Raw genomic sequence first — 16,702 nt, forward strand, 5'->3', positions numbered from 1 at the left:
GAAGGAGACAGAAACAGTTACTTTATTATCTCTTGTCATCGCTCTATAATCACACAATTCTTTAATACCTTTCTGAGTACCTGGAAGTTGTCGTGACTTTAAAGTGGTACTATGCAGCACAATGAGCCTCTTTTTGACGTGTGTTTGAATAGGCAACTAGTTTGGGTATCATCTTCAAATTCATTCAGACGGTATATGGTCATGTGAAGGACAGATAAACTAGGGTGACCAGATTTGAGTTTGGAAAAAGAGGACACTTCAGCGGCGACGGGGTTGATGGATGGGTAGTGTATAGCACAGTGGCGTAAGGTAGTTACGACGGGCCCCAGTGCATGCTATTGATGAAGGGGAGAGATAGGTTTGCCATTTCGAAGGCATATATACTTTTCAAAATGTATTGTCATTCATCTTTGATCACGGGCGTATTTACAGAGGAACACTGTGAGGCAGTCACTTCCCAGAAAAAAATAGTTTGTGAAAGACCCAGAGAAAAGCAACACAAATATCCAACAAGGCCAAATCCGGGATGATTTTGGAATCCCTGCCCGACGCATTTTTTAGGTCTCAAAAAGAGGACAGTGTCCTGTCTGCCCCTCACCTGATGTGTACTATGTACTTCCGTGTTCCTCACGTGATGTGTACTATGTACTTCCGTGTTCCTCACCTGATGTGTACTATGTACTTCCGTGTTCCTCACCTGATGTGTACTATGTACTTCCGTGTTCCTCACGTGATGTGTACTATGTACTTTTGTGTTCCAGGCTAAAAATGTATGAAAAGCTTTCAGAACACGACATTAGAAAACGACATGGCCAAACGACACCAGTTAGCATGTTAGCACGCTTTTATGAGTGCCAACTGGGCTGTATGCAAGATCTTCTGATGCCTTTTAGATCATTAGCTCGCTAGTTTCAGAACAAAAGCCCTTCCTGCTGCTTTATGTTTGCAGAACCGATGCTGTTCTGCGGGGAAGAATATGTCCCGCTGTCTCCTGCCTCTCTCGCCCACCGCTGCATGGATGATGAGCACTTTGCCCACCGTGTCCCTTAACTCACTCAGACACCTTAAAGAAGCCCTTTTCCAAAAACCCACCTCCGGCTTGGCAGGGTAGGGTTGGTTTGTTGACACTCTCTCTCCACACAGACACACACACACACTCTCTCTCTCCACACACACACACACACTCTCTCGCTCCACACAGACAAATGACCACTATTCCTCCTCCGCCATCATTCCAAGGAACCGGCATTCCTAACCCAAAACCCTTTTCTGTCTTTCCTCCCAGGTTCCTGTTTTGTCCTTGAGAATTTCACATGACGGTTCCGTGCAGTGGAAGTCCTGCCAGAGGAGGATTCGGTGGAAGAGGGTGCCCACAGGTATGTCAGGAGACAGATTTGAGGAGGGGCTTCCTGTGTTTCTGTCTAGCCTGGTTGAAAATCATTACTTTTCTTCCTCCATAGAACGAGTTTTCTTCTTTCTGTGCGTCATCTCTTTTTCAATTAAACTACATCCTCAATTGAAACGTCATAGTAGAACTAGTAGTAGTAGTGTTAAGAGCAGTAGAAGTACTAGTTCAGGATATTTTGAATGGAAATACACGCATGATTCACGATGACTTATTATGAATGTTAATGTCTTTTAACTTTGTTACACACAAGTCTGGGTAAGCAACCAGGGCCAGTATCATTACATACAGGGGACAGTTCAGTATTAAATCAGGGCCAGTATCACTAGATAGAGGCCACAGTTCAGTATTAAATCAGGGCCAGTATCATTATAGACACGCCACAGTTTAGTATTAAATCAGGGCCAGTATCTCTACATACAGGCCACAGTTCAGTATTAAATCAGGGCCAGTATCTCTACATACAAGCCACAGTTCAGTATTAAATCAGGGCCAGTATCATTACATACACGCCACAGTTCAGTATTAAATCAGGGCCAGTATCATTATAGACACGCCACAGTTCAGCTTTAAATCAGGGCCAGTATCATTAGATAGAGGCCACAGTTCAGTATTAAATCAGGGCCAGTATCATTACATACACGCCACAGTTCAGTATTAAATCAGGGCCAGTATCATTACATACAGGCCACAGTTCAGATCATTATGAGCAAATGTGTTCCTCTCAGACCTCAAGCCTTTGGTGCGTCTGAATAGAAGACTTTTCTTTCCTCCCTTCTCTCCTCGCCTCTCTCCTTTCCCTCTCAAGCAACAGATCTACCTTTCAACACAAACAAACTATCCTGTGGGTTCCTCCCAGTCAAGCGGAACGCTGTTTAGAACCTGGTTCTGGCGGCGAGGGGGAACAGACGGTTACAGCAGCACCGTAGAGAAGAGGTCATGTCAGGGGTCGGCTGGTGAATGTCGAAGTGCAAAAAAAGTTTTTTTTTTTTCTTTCATACACTACAAAACTGAGCAATTAAGTCTTTTAAGTCCACTGGAGACTTAAAACTTAAGCCAGAAAGCAACATTTCCAGCCGTCTTTTTGCCAGTACATCGTATTAAGTGATATAGGTGGAGAGATGGTGTGTCTGTGTGTGCTGGGGTGGAGTATGTGTGTGTGCGTGCTGAGGTTTGAAAGTGGTGGTGGTGTGTGTGTGTGTGTGTGTGTGTGTGTGTGTGTGTGTGTGTGTGTGTGTGCGCGCGCTGAGGTGGTATGTGTGTGTGCGCCTCATTGTTTAACATTTTGCTGCAGGGGTCCTATTTACTTTTTAACTTTAAAAAAAAATGACCCTTCACAGAACAAGATGGCCACCTCAAAGTGAAAAGAGCAGGTGTAGATTTCTGCTTACAGTGTCTGATCAAGAACTCCACCATCAAACCCAAACAACTACGATTGCTGGTGTGCAGTTTATCTACAATGGAACGATAACCTCCCACATTATACAGACATTATAGAATCAGGTCGTGAGCAGATGAATTGATGCAACATTAATGAGACTGAACAGACCATGAGATCAATGTCTGAATGAACACAGCGCAGAGGCAGCCTTTTATAATTTTATTATTTTTTTATTAGTTTTATACTGCAAGTGCTATACAACCAAGGAGTGCACGCTTAAATTAATCATCTGTTTCCTGTTCAACAAAATACAGCAATAACTTAGTTAGGACAAAAGATGAAAACTTTAGTCAAAGATGTTTACAAAATGAACAATATTTCTCTTTTAAGAAAAAAAATCCAAATCTGTTGACATCATATAAATCACATTTTAAGTCTAAATCAGACAATATTACAAAGAGAGCAATATTATTAATATTTATTAAACCCATCGAGCCGCTATGTGGAGCACGAAAGTCAACATTTCCCAAATGCAATACGAGACCATGCTGAGGAGCCAGAGCAGTGTAATGCTTGCGGCTAAAATAGATCACAGGACAAAAGAGAGAGTGAAAAGAGAGGATATTACTTTTTTTTTTTTTTTCTCCATGAGCGCCACTCATGAACTAGCTCCCCCTGCTGGACACTGGAGGCAGTGGGTGTGAAGCCCATGCAGTCTAGGGACCCAAAAAAAAAAAAAAAAAAAGAAAAGCTCCACATAGCAAGCACACACACGACCAAATTCAGTCTAGCGCGGTTAGATTAAGAATTAAGCTCAGGGGACTAGACACATGCAGCCTAGCATCAAACGCCTGAAGGCTTCACGATATATTTACAAGGAAACAGATTTACACAAAAAGCAAAAAAAAAAAAAAAAAGGGAGCGTGGATTAAGTGAAGGAATTAAACAAATGAACAAAAAGGAGGAGAGCATCACGTCAACAGGCCAAAGAACATCACAGAATGACATCACAGAATGACATCACAGAATGACATCACAGAATGACATCACAGAATGACATCACTTCTACATGCTCTTCTGTAGACCAATCCATTTTTAACATTCCACTGATGACATGCAGGTCATGTACTCGTACATATTCATGAATTAATTGTACATTCATGCATACATGAAGGCAGACAAAAAGGAAATGGATATACACATACAAGGCTGTATGTATGCTAGCCTCCAGATGCTTGACAGGTGTTTGTCTCACACACACCTGTCCACACAGCAGCGACGTCCAACATCACTCTACGACGCGACAGCCAGGTACCCTGAGGCAGACCTACGGGTGAGAGACCACATGCTTGTTATGTAGTATGCAGCATCCACTCTGATCATACAGTCTGACATTTCTATGGAGTTGAGGAGAACTGCGAGCCATGATCAGAATAATACCAAGAGCTGTACTCTTAATCTTTTTTAGCATATTGTATTTTTGTGTTGCTATATGTTGTGCCTCGTGGCACCAACAGGAGCAGCGCTCCACATGATGTTGTATGCAAATACAATGACAACAAAGGCTTTAATTTTTTTTTCAGCTAAAGATGCAGAGATATTTAAAAACGGCTCCCCAAAGCACTCTGAGGCATTTGGGAGTAAACCCTTTGTGACCTTTGAACTCACTCCATGTTGCTCTTGAGCTGGTGGACGGTGCGCTTGTCCAGGTAGCGGCAGAAGAGCGTCAGCAGGTTGGAGGGCAGGAAGAGCGGCTCCACCAGGGAGGCGTGGGATAGCTGCTGGGCCACCTGGAAGACCGTGTCCGTCCTGAGGAAGACAACCAGGGGGGGGGGGGGGGGGGGGGGGGGGATACAGAACAAATATAAATTAGAGAAAAATCGATAAAATAGACTTAGACTTCAAATTAATCAAATAAATATACAAGACAAAAATAAATAAAACAGAATATATAATACATAAATAAATAAATAAAAATATAAATAAATAACAGAAAAAAAAGAATATATATATATATATATATATATAAAATAAATAAATCAAATATAGATTAAAATGAAAAATGTTTCAATATAATAGAGAACCAGAGCCACCCCTAGATCATCCGAAACACTTCAACTTGGTTGCCTTAACTTAACACCAACAGTGGAGACAACTCCAGAGCACAATCCACAGGCAACACAGCCTTATGGTAGTTTGAGTTAACGTTAACTCACTGAGGGCCCCTAGTGGCTCCCCAGTGAAACGGTCCCACTGTGAGGGCAGTCCTACCATGTCTCAAAGTCTCCGATGTTGGGTTCCATGGGCACATTAGAGGACAGGAGTCTCTCTCCCTGGGACAGCAGCACGTACAGCAGAGACAGGCCAAACTAGACAGGCAAAGAGTCCGATTAATACCCCTTACAAAACCCACGTGTGTCTTACACTAATACCCCTTACAAAACCCACACGACACGTGTGTCGTACATTAATACCCCTCACAAAACCCACACATGTCTTACATTAATACCCCTTGCAAACCCCACACGACACGTTTTACATTAATACCCCTTACAAAAGACGTGTGTCTAACAACATCTTTTGTCTCCATGTCTTCAGGTAACTCCACATTGGCAGAAGGCACATTCTAAACGCATTCTATGTCTCCACACTGGACAAATGATACATTTCCTGTAAGAGCTTCACATTTAGCAAAAGTATACATCAAACTCTAAACTCGGCGTTCAAATATGAAAAAAATGCTTTTTCCAGCTGATCCAAAGTAAGCCATAAAAAGCCCCAGACCTCATTTTGACAGGCGAGCGTGAGGATGGTCTCGCTGGACTCGGGCACCACGATGGTGAAGTCCTTTAGGACCCCAATCAGCTGACTGAAGGACAGAGCGCTGATCACATCCCGCAGGGGAGCGTACAAGACAGGGAGGGCCTGGAGGGGGTGGAAAATAAAGAAATAAACGAAAATAAATCTTCCCGAGATTAAAGTGTAATAGGCCATGATACTGCCCATAACTGCCCCCCCAAAACTAATGGTTATTTACCAACATAATTCATTATTTTAATCATTATTATTTAGGATTATTATTATTATTAATCATTCATCAACATTCTCCTATCAATGAAGCCATTACAACACAACAGACTCCAAACACAGTTCGCTCTGAGTATCTCTCTCACACACACACACACACACACACACACACACACACACACACACACACACACACACACACACACACACACACACACACACACACCTCGTCAGTGTCTTTGCTCATCAGCGTGGGCAGGTGGGTGGTCACCATGGTGAGGGCATGCAGTGCTGCATCATGGGATAAGAATGGCAGGAGGCGGGCCAACAATCGCTTGCCTTTGGAGACCAGCAGGCATGGAAGAAACTCCTCACTGGACTCGCTACACACACACACAAACACAAACACACACACACAATGTAAACCAACCCATTATCAGTTATAATATTTGACAGGTTCCTTGACGATGCAACCCACTGAGGCTTTCTGTGACAGAGTTGAGAATAGAACTTCTCCACTTTCCTCTGCATCCAAAAGGTGTGTGTGTGTATGTGTGTGAGAGAGGGTCAGTCAATCACTCACTGAAGGTTTGTGTGTGTGTGTGTGTGTGTGTGTGTGTCTGTGCGTCAATCACTCACTGAAGGTGTGTGTGTGTCTGTGCGTCAATCACTCACTGAAGGTGTGTGTGTGTGTGTGTGTGTGTGTGTGTGTGTGTGTGTGTGTGTGTGTGTGTGTGCGCGTCAGTCAAATCACTCACTGAAGGTTTGTGTGGCTGTGTGTATGCGTGGCTGTGTGTATGCGTGCGTCAGTCAATCACTCACTGAAGGTTTGTGTGGCTGTGTGTATGCGTGGCTGTGTGTATGCGTGCGTCAGTCAATCACTCACTGAAGGTTTGCGTGTGTGTGTGTGTGTGTGTGTGTGTGTGTGTGTGTATGCGTGCGTCAGTCAATCACTCACTGAAGGTTGGCGTGGCGGATTAGGGAGTAGATCTGCTTCACCTTCTTCTCCATCTCCTCCATCAGTCCACCCTTCTCCTCCACACGCACAAACCCCTTCTTCCTGGCGGCCTCCTCCACCTCCAGCAGCTGGCTGAACAGCTGCAGGGGTCAAAGGTCAACGGGAGGGACACAGCAGGAACAGCCGTTATTGGAGTAGTGTGTGTGTGTGTGTGTGTGTGTGGCTCTACGCTCAGAATCACATAAAAGGTCCTAAACTCAGTCTTGGACCCAGCCAAGCAAGAGCCGATTCTGAAGTGGATCTAGACCTGACCCAGCCAAGCAAGGATCTGGACCTGACGCTGACTCTGGCGGATCACCAGACTGGGCCCAGGGCTGCTCGGGGCAGCGGCCATCTTGGGGAGGGACGGGTCTGGGTCCGCTGAGGACCGAATCAGGGCCAGATCCAGAGCAGTGAAGTTTACCTTCTCTATGTACACCTCCATCCTTGGTTGTCTGGAGTCCTTTACATCCTGAAGGAGAGAAACCGTCAGAACGCAGGGAGGACACACACACACACACACACACACACACACACACACACACACACACACACACACACACACACACACACACACACACACACACACACACACACACACACACACACCTGATGAGGTGAGGGCACACATGCCACTGGGGGGGGGGGGTGGTGTGTGTGTGTGTGTGTGTGTGTGTGTGTGTGTCTCCTCACCTCATCAGGGCTGTGTGCGTGTGTGTGCCCCCTCACCTCATCAGGGCTGTGTGTGCGCACAGCATTTATTGCTCGTCTCGGGGAGAAACACGTCGACACGGCAACCTGCCCCAGCGATCCTTCGATGTGGACCACTGAAACAGAGAAATGAAATAAATAAATAAATAAATAAATAGCTTCATTAGTATCCATTAGTGCAGTCAAACGATTAAAATATATAAATTTGCGATTAATCACATTTATGTCATAGTTAACTCAAAATGAAACGCGATTAATCGCAAAATTTCTCTCATCATTTTATTTTAATTTTAATGCCCTTATCAACATGGAAAAGTGGATTGGCTTGCTTTATGCGAATGTTTTATTTTATTGAAAACCAACATTGCCAAACAGGGCAGTACAAAATACAATTATAAAGTGCACATTTCAGGTAAACAAGGACTCAGCCTATAGTGAAGCTTTTTATTCAGAAGCTTTTTATCATCCATGTCGCCGTATCGCGCTCACCATTCACTCAAACCGTAACGTTAGCCTACTACACAGTTTGCGAGGCCAAAAAGAACGTTAATCTCCCCAAAAAAATAAAAAATTAAAAAATAAATATCGCGTTAAACTCGCGATAAAAAAATTAACAGCGTTAAAATGGGTTTGCGTTAACAACGCGTTAAACTGACAGCACTAGTATCCATGTACCATTAGTTAAATCCAAAATATCATTATTAATTCTGGCATTAATCTTGTCTTTACATGGCCTTCACTAGACAGTGATTTCTATAAGGGTTAACGGTTCAGCAATATATCATTCTATGCTGACCCATTAAGCCCTTATAGTGATCACTGACTAGTGATGGCCATGAAGGCCGTGTAGAGACAAGATTAATGCCAGATGGGACACAGTCACAAGGGGGGAAACGGAGGCTGGAAATAATATTCAGGCAAAGCAGCAGAAGACCAGCAGACTCCAGAGGAGACCCAGCCCAGAGGAGACCCAGAGGAGACCCAGAGGAGACCCAGAGGAGACCCAGCCCAGGGGAGACCCAGAGGAGACGCAGAGGAGACCCAGAGGAGACCCGACCCAGAGGAGACCCAGAGGAGACCCAGCCCAGAGGAGACCCAGAGGAGACCCGGAGACGCAGAGGAGACCCAGAGGAGACCCAGAGGAGACCCGACCCAGAGGAGACGCAGAGGAGACCCAGAGGAGACCCGACCCAGAGGAGACTCAGAGGAGACCCAGAGGAGACCCGGCCCAGACCCGGAGGAGACCCAGAGGAGACCCAGAGGAGACCCGGAGGAGACCCGGAGGAGACCCAGAGGAGACCCAGCCCAGAGGAGACCCAGAGGAGACCCGGAGACGCAGAGGAGACCCAGAGGAGACGCGGTCCAGACCCAGAGGAGACCCAGAGGAGACGCGGTCCAGACCCAGAGGAGACCCAGAGGAGACGCGGTCCAGACCCAGAGGAGACCCAGAGGAGACCCGGCCCAGACCTATAGTGAAGCTTTTTATTCAGAAGCTTTTTATCATCCATGTCGCCGTATCGCGCTCACCATTCACTCAAACCGTAACGTTAGCCTACTACACAGTTTGCGAGGCCAAAAAGAACGTTAATCTCCCAAAAAAATAAAAAATAAAAAAATAAATATCGCGTTAAACTCGCGATAAAAAAATTAACAGCGTTAAAATGGGTTTGCGTTAGCAACGCGTTAAACTGACAGCACTAGTATCCATGCACCATTAGTTAAATCCAAAATATCATTATTAATTCTGGCATTAATCTTGTCTTTACATGGCCTTCACTAGACAGTGATTTCTATAAGGGTTAAAGGTTCAGCAATATATCATTCTATGCTGACCCATTAAGCCCTTATAGTGATCACTGACTAGTGATGGCCATGAAGGCCGTGTAGAGACAAGATTAATGCCAGATGGGACAGTCACAAGGGGGGGAAACGGAGGCTGGAAATAATATTCAGGCAAAGCAGCAGAAGACCAGCAGACTCCAGAGGAGACCCAGCCCAGAGGAGACGCAGAGGAGACGCAGAGGAGAAGAGACCCAGAGGAGACCCAGAGGAGACCCAGAGGAGACCCAGAGGAGACCCAGAGGAGACCCGACCCAGAGGAGACTCAGAGGAGACCCAGAGGAGACCCGGAGACGCAGAGGAGACCCAGAGGAGACCCAGAGGAGACCCAGAGGAGACCCGACCCAGAGGAGACGCAGAGGAGACCCAGAGGAGACGCAGAGGAGACCCGGCCCAGACCCGGAGGAGACCCAGAGGAGACCCAGAGGAGACCCGGAGGAGACCCAGAGGAGACCCAGAGGAGACGCGGTCCAGACCCAGAGGAGACCCAGAGGAGACCCAGAGGAGACGCAGGGGAGACCCGGCCCAGACCCGGTACAGACCTGGCGTGTAGGACTCGCTCTTGATGACGTAGGGGGTGGTGAGTTTGGGGGTCTCCCTCTTGGCCCACTCGCCCCTCTTCTCCTCCTCCGCCAGCTTGGCCTCCATCCTCTTGTAGTACTCCTGAGGGGACAGACAAACAGGCAGTGATGTGTGTGTGTGTGTGTGTGTGTGTGTGTGTGTGTGTGTGTGTGTGTGTGTGGGGGGGGGTGTGTGTGTGTGTGCTCTAGTAGTACTCCTGAGGGGACAGACAAACAGGAAGTGCTGAGAATAAGGGAATAAGTTAGAAGATAGTAGTCACCCAGTTGTGTGTGTGTGTGTGTGTGTGTGCGCACCTGATAGTAGTTGTCTAGGTGTGTGTGTGTGTCCGATAGTAATAGACATCCAGGTGTGTGTGCGTGTGTACCTGACAGTAGTAGTCATCCAGGTGTGTGTGTGTGTACCTGACAGTAGTAGTCATCCAGGTGTGTGTGTGTGTGTGTGTGTGTACGTGTACCTGATAGTAGTAGTCATCCAGGTGTGTGTGTGTGTACCTGACAGTAGTAGTCATCCAGGTGTGTGTGTGTACCTGATAGTAGTAGTCATCCAGGTGTGTGTGTGTACCTGATAGTAGTAGTCATCCAGAGGTGTGTGTGTGTGTGTGTACCTGACAGTAGTAGTCATCCAGAGGTGTGTGTGTACCTGATAGTAGTAGTCATCCAGGTGTGTGTGTGTGTGTGTGTGTGTACCTGATAGTAGTAGTCGTCCAGGTGTGGGTTTTCACTCTGCAGCTGAATCATCTGTAGTCTGATGACCCACTCCTTCTCCTTCTCTGACATCAGCAGGGCGTACGGATCCCACCTCTCTGGTTTCCTGCGCACACACACACACACACACACACACACACACACACACACACACACACACACACACACACACACACACGCACACACACGCACACACGAAAGACTCCCTGCTTAGAAACTACAGCCCCCACAATCACCAACACGGATTTTTGACTTTGACCCGCTCAAGAGAAGAGGTGTGACTAGGTGGGCATCTCTAAGGGAATCAGCCATTTCAAGGACAGTCCCATTAATGAGTTGTAATGAATATATAACTTCAGTGCAATGACATGCTAATTCTGTGATTTTTTTTTTTTTAAATACCCACAGTACAGTTGTAAAGGCATAAACTCTTTTAAACTGCTCATAATGTCACAACAGACTAAACTAAATTCTTTTAAACTGCTCAGAATGTCACAACAGACTAAACTGAATTATTTTAAACTGCTCATAATGTCACAACAGACTAAACTGAATTCTTTTAAACTGCTCATAATGTCACAACAGACTAAACTAAACTCTTTTTTTCTGCGGCGGCGTCAGTCACCTGTGTGGTTTGGACGGCCTCTGGCTCAGCAGGCGTTTGTGTTGGGGGGTGGAGCTGAGTCACAGACGCGGGGAATCTAAGGGCGGGGTCAAGGGTAAGGGTCAAATAAACACGTGACCAGAAGCCACTAACACAACAGAGGATATCGCTTGATGCAGATGAATTTGACAAGTCAAGGCTAGAAAGGCAGTTTATAAAAAGTTACATGACAACTGCAAACTCAATGTTTAAGGACTTTTGCATGAAGGCTTCCGTTAAGGATTACTAATATATTTTTCACAGGACAACGTAGAAGCCAGTTGTAATAGTTGCAACTCTGGAATAAATCTGAACCAATAGATGAGAAGAACAGACCTGAAGCGGTATGCATTGGGTGACGGGCTATAGAGGGGGGCGGGTCTTGGAGAGAGAGGGCCCGAATCGGGGCTGTGCCCATCTTTGGAGTGAGTGGCTGAGGGGAAGTGATGCGGGGCTGAGGTACAGAGACAGGACAAGGTCAAAGTTCAGTCATTCAAAAAAAAGAAATAAAAACACTAATCAATGACGATTAGAATATGGGCCTTTTCCAGACTAGCCCATAGCACCACATGAACTGCCATCCCATAATGAATGCTATTCCAAACCAATTAGCAGAGAGTGGAGGTGGGCTATACAACCCTCTAATGGCGAATCTACAGTGATGCCGATTTTGCAAGTATGTGGCACAGGCTATAAAACCCTCTAATGGCCGCTGTGCATGGATTTCCAGTTTGGTAAAGAATCACAGATGGGAGAGTGGGTGGGGTGGGTCACCTGGTTAAACTGTTGGCGGGGGTTAAACAGCCGTGGACGCAGTGGTGAGCGAGGACTCATGGGATTCATCTACACACACACACACACAAAATAAATAATAAAAAAATAAGTCTGCTCAGGACAGGAGACATGTGAAAGGCAAAGCGAGTTTCAAGTTCATCACAACAGAAATTAAAACACAAGGCACAGTATTTGACAAACGAGATTAAAATGCCGGACGATCTCGGTCACGGCACCCTTGCCCACCTGAGTGTACCAGCCTTGGGCGAGGGGGTAGACGGGGGGGTTCTCGCTCACCGGGCCCCTCTCCCTGGGAAGGCAGTGGGCAGGTAGGGGCGGATTTAGACAGGAAGTGAGTGTAGGTGGGCAGGCGGGGGGCACATACAGGCCTGTCAATCACTCGGAGGATGGCCTCATCCTGCAGGTGAAACACAAGGTGAGGCAGGAGAAGTGTGTGTGTGTGTATGGGGAGTGGCCTTGCATAAATTATAATCAGATCTCTCATCACTGGAGTACAAGTATTCATAAATCTATGATCTAAATCATCCATCTATTTTCTGATTGGCTGACAGGTGTCGCGATATTACTGTACCACAGGACACCTATGATGCACATCTAGTTAAAAAAATAAAGAATAAAATAAACCATTCTACATCAGTGGAAACTTTGAATGTCAACCTCAGCAACCATAGTAAACCACGGCTAATACAAAAGCTGCCCACGTATAGAGGCTACAACAGTGAATGTGTCGTCAGGCAGGCGCACGCACGCACACACACACACGAATGTGTCGTCAGAAAAACTAATTCTCTCATTTTGCCAAGTGGTGTAAACACTATGAATCCCGTGGTTACTGAACATGTCATCTGGAGAACTAGCAAGCTGACAAGCTAGCATGCACAGAATCGGAATCAGCTAGGAACCTAAAAGATCCAGGCTTAGTGGACTCAACCGTAACCAAGCAAGTTATCGTTATCCTTGTCCGTGACTAAAGAAAGTAGCAATACAAACTAACAAAACAAACTTGTGTTTTTAAACAGACCCAAGTGTTTCCTCTGTGGGATATGCATGTGCGTGTGCGTGTGCGTGTGCGTGTGCGTGTGCGTGTGCGTGTGCGTGTGCGTGTGTTATACATGCATGCCTAAACACGCGTGGCGACCGGGGTATAAATCGGGATAGCGGCTTTATGAAGATATGGGACGAAGCAGACAAACCACCGAGTATTTGTCCCACAGAAACACAAGATGAAGTAGCGGAAGTGGGATCTCAGAGAGAGCATCGTACACAAATGGTAGAGTAAAGTTAAAGTCTGAACAATTAATTAATCAAACAATTAATTAGAGTGACTGAGGGTGGACAGTAGCCTGACAGGAGTGGTAAAGGACAGACAGATACAGTCAGTATACAGTACAGACAGCACACCTGCAGAATGGGCTTGGTTGGTCCTCTTAACCCTTCGGATGGTGCCACCCACTGTGGAAAGAACACACAGACTTAACACTTCTCCTCCACTCCACTAGAGGGCACTTCAGAGTGCTTGGCGGTTTGAAAAGGTTAAAGGTCAGGCACTTACTGAATTGGAGTTCACATGTTCCCAATACGAGGTGTGGCAGCAGTCCACTATGGCACTGTCAAGGCTCTATAGGGGACACACACACACAGATGGGGACACACACACACACACGAAATCTGTGAAGACAGCCATGAGTAGACGGCTAAGGAGGACAGAGCGAGGACCTCTTGATGACCTCACCTTCAGACTGGGTCGCACCCTGACGCTCTTAACCACCGCCGGGTCCTCAAAGATCTGCCCGCGCCCCCCCCGCCCCCTCTGGCCTCGGCCGCGGAACCACACCACCGCTGGTGACCGTGGCTGAACGCGGGGAACGGGGAAGGAGACGGGCTGTCTGCCGGGGAGAGGCCGGGGAGTTCGGAATTGAGACGGAGAAGGAGGAGGAGGAGGAGAAGGGGAAGGGGGAGGAGGTGGAGAGGGTGACTGAGGTGGAGGGTTCTCCTCCGGGTGTGGGGTGTTGTCGTCGTCGTCGTCGTCGTCGTCGATGGATCGGCCAAGAACGTCCCCTCCCCCCATCTCTGCTTCTGTTATGGGGTTCGCAAGAAAGACTTTAGGAGAGGAATTTATTCAAAGATTTTAAATGAACACAACTGGCTCACTGGGGTAAGAGACAAGCAAGAGTAGAGTAGCACTCAATGAAAAACACCACAAAACCCACTGGTGTGGTCAGTCAAAAACATGGTAAAGACAAGGTGTACCATTGCTCCATGTGGAAATCTAAAACTCATATTTTGTTAGTAAAAAGAGGGTGTTTGTGTAGCTACACCAGGGACGTGCGGTCAGAGGAGGCAGAGCCTCGAAAAGTAAAAAAAAAAAATATATTCATATTTCTCTACTAATCTGCATGCTTTCAATAATTTCGAGCATTTTTATAATAATAATAAAAATCGCTGAATTTTCGCATGTCCTGTTCAAATACTATGGGAGACAGGGGAGGCAGTGCCTCACCTAGGATTGGGCAATCGCTCCAAACTGGGTTTTGCGCATGCGTGCGCATGCGTAGAACCTTTGAACTGAGCTCAAAACGCATTGAAAAATCATGTAGGTGAGGCACACAGTACCTCTGCCTCAATGAAGGGGGCGTGCGAGAGCGCACCTGTCGGGGTTATGCTGTTGGAACGTTGCTCTTCTTCTACACACTACTTGACGGCGAAAATGGAAGATTTTATTGCTAAGCTGAAGCAGTTCTCAAAACTGGACTTTCAGTCCAAACGTGAAATGATTAATAATGGGAGACCAATGCCGGAGCTAAAAGGTATGCTTCAAGCGACGGGACAGAAGATAACTCGATCGACTTCTCACATTCAAAGCCAAATTGCTTTGAACATGTTTGGAACCTCAAGAATAAATTTGGTTTTGAACTTACAGCGGCAGCTCCGTTGATTTCCCATTATTTCTCTTGGGATTGTTTTATGTCTATGTGAAGCCATTTAACATCACACAAGTGGTTGTGATCACTTTGAACCCAAGACTGCTTTTTATTGGTGAGCTGATTTTGAGAAATTAAACTTAAATTGTAGGTAAGTTGTGTTTCCTGGTTGCAATGGTTATCCTGTTGCTACGTTAGCTAATTAGCTAGCTAAGGACACTTAATAACCTTACGAGTTAATCGGAAGAGTTCAATTTGCATGAAATGATAGCTGGTTATCTAGCTGATGTTATAGTCTCCTCGATTTAACTCTTAAAATTATAATGGGAAAAGGTTGCTTGTGCAACTTCGTAAGAAAGAGTTCATATTCACGAGTTCATATTCATGAGTGCATAATATTTACACATGAGTTCATCACAAGCTAGCAGCTGCCTACTGTATGCACCTTACCTATGTGTGTGTAAAGAATGCTGATATGAAAAACAACCAGTAGTCAATGTGAAAGCTGCCAATTGAATGGTGATCTTAGCTATTGGATTTATGTATTTGTAAATTTGACTCTGAAAGAGTCAGTGCCTCACCAGTCACGAACCTCACCGCACGTCACTGAGCTACACTCAAAAGGCATCAAAGTAAAAATCCAAATGTTACACTTGCCTTAGGGTCAATCACATCCACCAACCAAGGCAAAGGTTATATTAAAAAAAATAAAAAATGGTCACCTGCTCCAAATGTCTCTTCGTTGAACAGATCGATTGACTCGTCTTCCTCGACCATTTCCTGCAAGAGGCCAGACTCCATCGCGTCCCCCTCTCCATCGCTCCACGCGCCGCCATTTTCGGGCCACGCGTCTTCGGGGACGGGAGTGTCCGCGTCCTAGGCGTGCGGGAATCCGTTTTACGAGTGATCAAATACAAGTCGGACCTCTGAATAATCTCTAGAGCTGCAATGTGCTGTACACTCTATAAAGCCGAAACCTCGCAAATAATCACAAAATATTATCATTTACAACTGCGTGTTGTGGATCACCTCGTTATTCACAGTGCATCGTTGAGGTTGACAAAACGCTTAGAGGCAATCACACCCCAATTATCCTACATGCGCAAGGGCTCAAGCTTTGAGTAGGAATGTCATCAGACTTGAAGGGAAGGGCTATACTTACAAGTTGTTCCGTATCACTCATTGAGGAAACTGATGATTTGGTTAGCTTAGTTTGTCACGTTTGATACACGTCTAGTGCCGTCGCTCCCATCTGACATATCTGTGAACTTATTAGCGTATTTAAATTGGCACACCTGCGGAATGGGCGGGGTCAGAACGCAGCCTCGCTTTTCATCAAATCTGGATAACTTACGTCACTCTATTCGAACAGGCTTACTTGAAATGTAATAATAATAATAATAATTCATTTAATTTGTAATGCACTCTTCATTCAGAAGAATCTCAGAGTGCCAACATATTAGAAACTAACTATAATAATACAATAAAAAAAAATTAGTTAACATAAGCATAATTTAAATTGTTTAACATTTTAACATAAGATTTAACACAAGGCCAGAAATGCCTTCCTGAATAAAAATGTTTTTAGTCCAGCTTTAAAGGAGTCCAGCGTCTGCGTTGGCCTTAGGTGGTCAGGGAGGCTGTTCCATAAGCGTGGTGCTGCCGAGCAAAAGGCCCGGTCACCCATGGTGCGGAGC

General features: G+C 45.9%; 1 protein-coding gene and 2 long non-coding RNA genes across 3 annotated transcripts; all 3 read right to left on the bottom strand.

The window, feature by feature from the left end:
* Positions 1–4,019: 4,019 nt before the first annotated feature.
* Positions 4,020–11,324, bottom strand: LOC122129458 (protein PAT1 homolog 2-like). The gene is made up of 11 exons (XM_042704374.1): positions 11,272–11,324; positions 10,629–10,752; positions 9,903–10,023; positions 7,540–7,637; positions 7,235–7,282; positions 6,772–6,911; positions 6,040–6,196; positions 5,571–5,711; positions 5,058–5,155; positions 4,455–4,595; positions 4,020–4,113 (listed from the first exon to the last, which is right to left on the bottom strand). Exons 2-11 carry the CDS (start codon positions 10,716–10,718, stop codon positions 4,080–4,082), a joined length of 1,068 nt encoding a protein of 355 aa, XP_042560308.1. The 5' UTR covers positions 10,719–10,752; positions 11,272–11,324; the 3' UTR covers positions 4,020–4,079.
* Positions 11,325–12,393: 1,069 nt separating this feature from the next.
* Positions 12,394–14,105, bottom strand: LOC122129459. The gene is made up of 4 exons (XR_006151777.1): positions 13,817–14,105; positions 13,637–13,702; positions 13,486–13,536; positions 12,394–12,481 (listed from the first exon to the last, which is right to left on the bottom strand). It is a non-coding gene; the product is annotated as an uncharacterized LOC122129459 (long non-coding RNA).
* A 14-nt stretch (positions 14,106–14,119) lies between these two features.
* On the bottom strand, positions 14,120–16,300 carry LOC122129460. The gene is made up of 3 exons (XR_006151778.1): positions 16,168–16,300; positions 15,728–15,881; positions 14,120–14,160 (listed from the first exon to the last, which is right to left on the bottom strand). It is a non-coding gene; the product is annotated as an uncharacterized LOC122129460 (long non-coding RNA).
* Between the last annotated feature and the right edge of the window lie 402 nt (positions 16,301–16,702).

Source organism: Clupea harengus, unplaced genomic scaffold, assembly GCF_900700415.2.
Source record: "Clupea harengus unplaced genomic scaffold, Ch_v2.0.2, whole genome shotgun sequence".
In the NCBI taxonomy this organism is placed as follows: domain Eukaryota; kingdom Metazoa; phylum Chordata; class Actinopteri; order Clupeiformes; family Clupeidae; genus Clupea; species Clupea harengus.

Bases quoted from the DNA above. Each gene is read 5' to 3' on its own strand.
- LOC122129458 (XM_042704374.1), bottom strand. From the start codon at position 10,718: ATGTCAGAGAAGGAGAAGGAGTGGGTCATCAGACTACAGATGATTCAG. The intron at 7,638-9,902 runs GTCTGTACCGGG...TCTCTGTTTCAG, and splicing joins GAGCGAGTCCTACACGCCAG to TGGTCCACATCGAAGGATCG. The intron at 6,912-7,234 runs GTAAACTTCACT...TGACCCCTGCAG, and splicing joins TGGAGGTGTACATAGAGAAG to CTGTTCAGCCAGCTGCTGGA.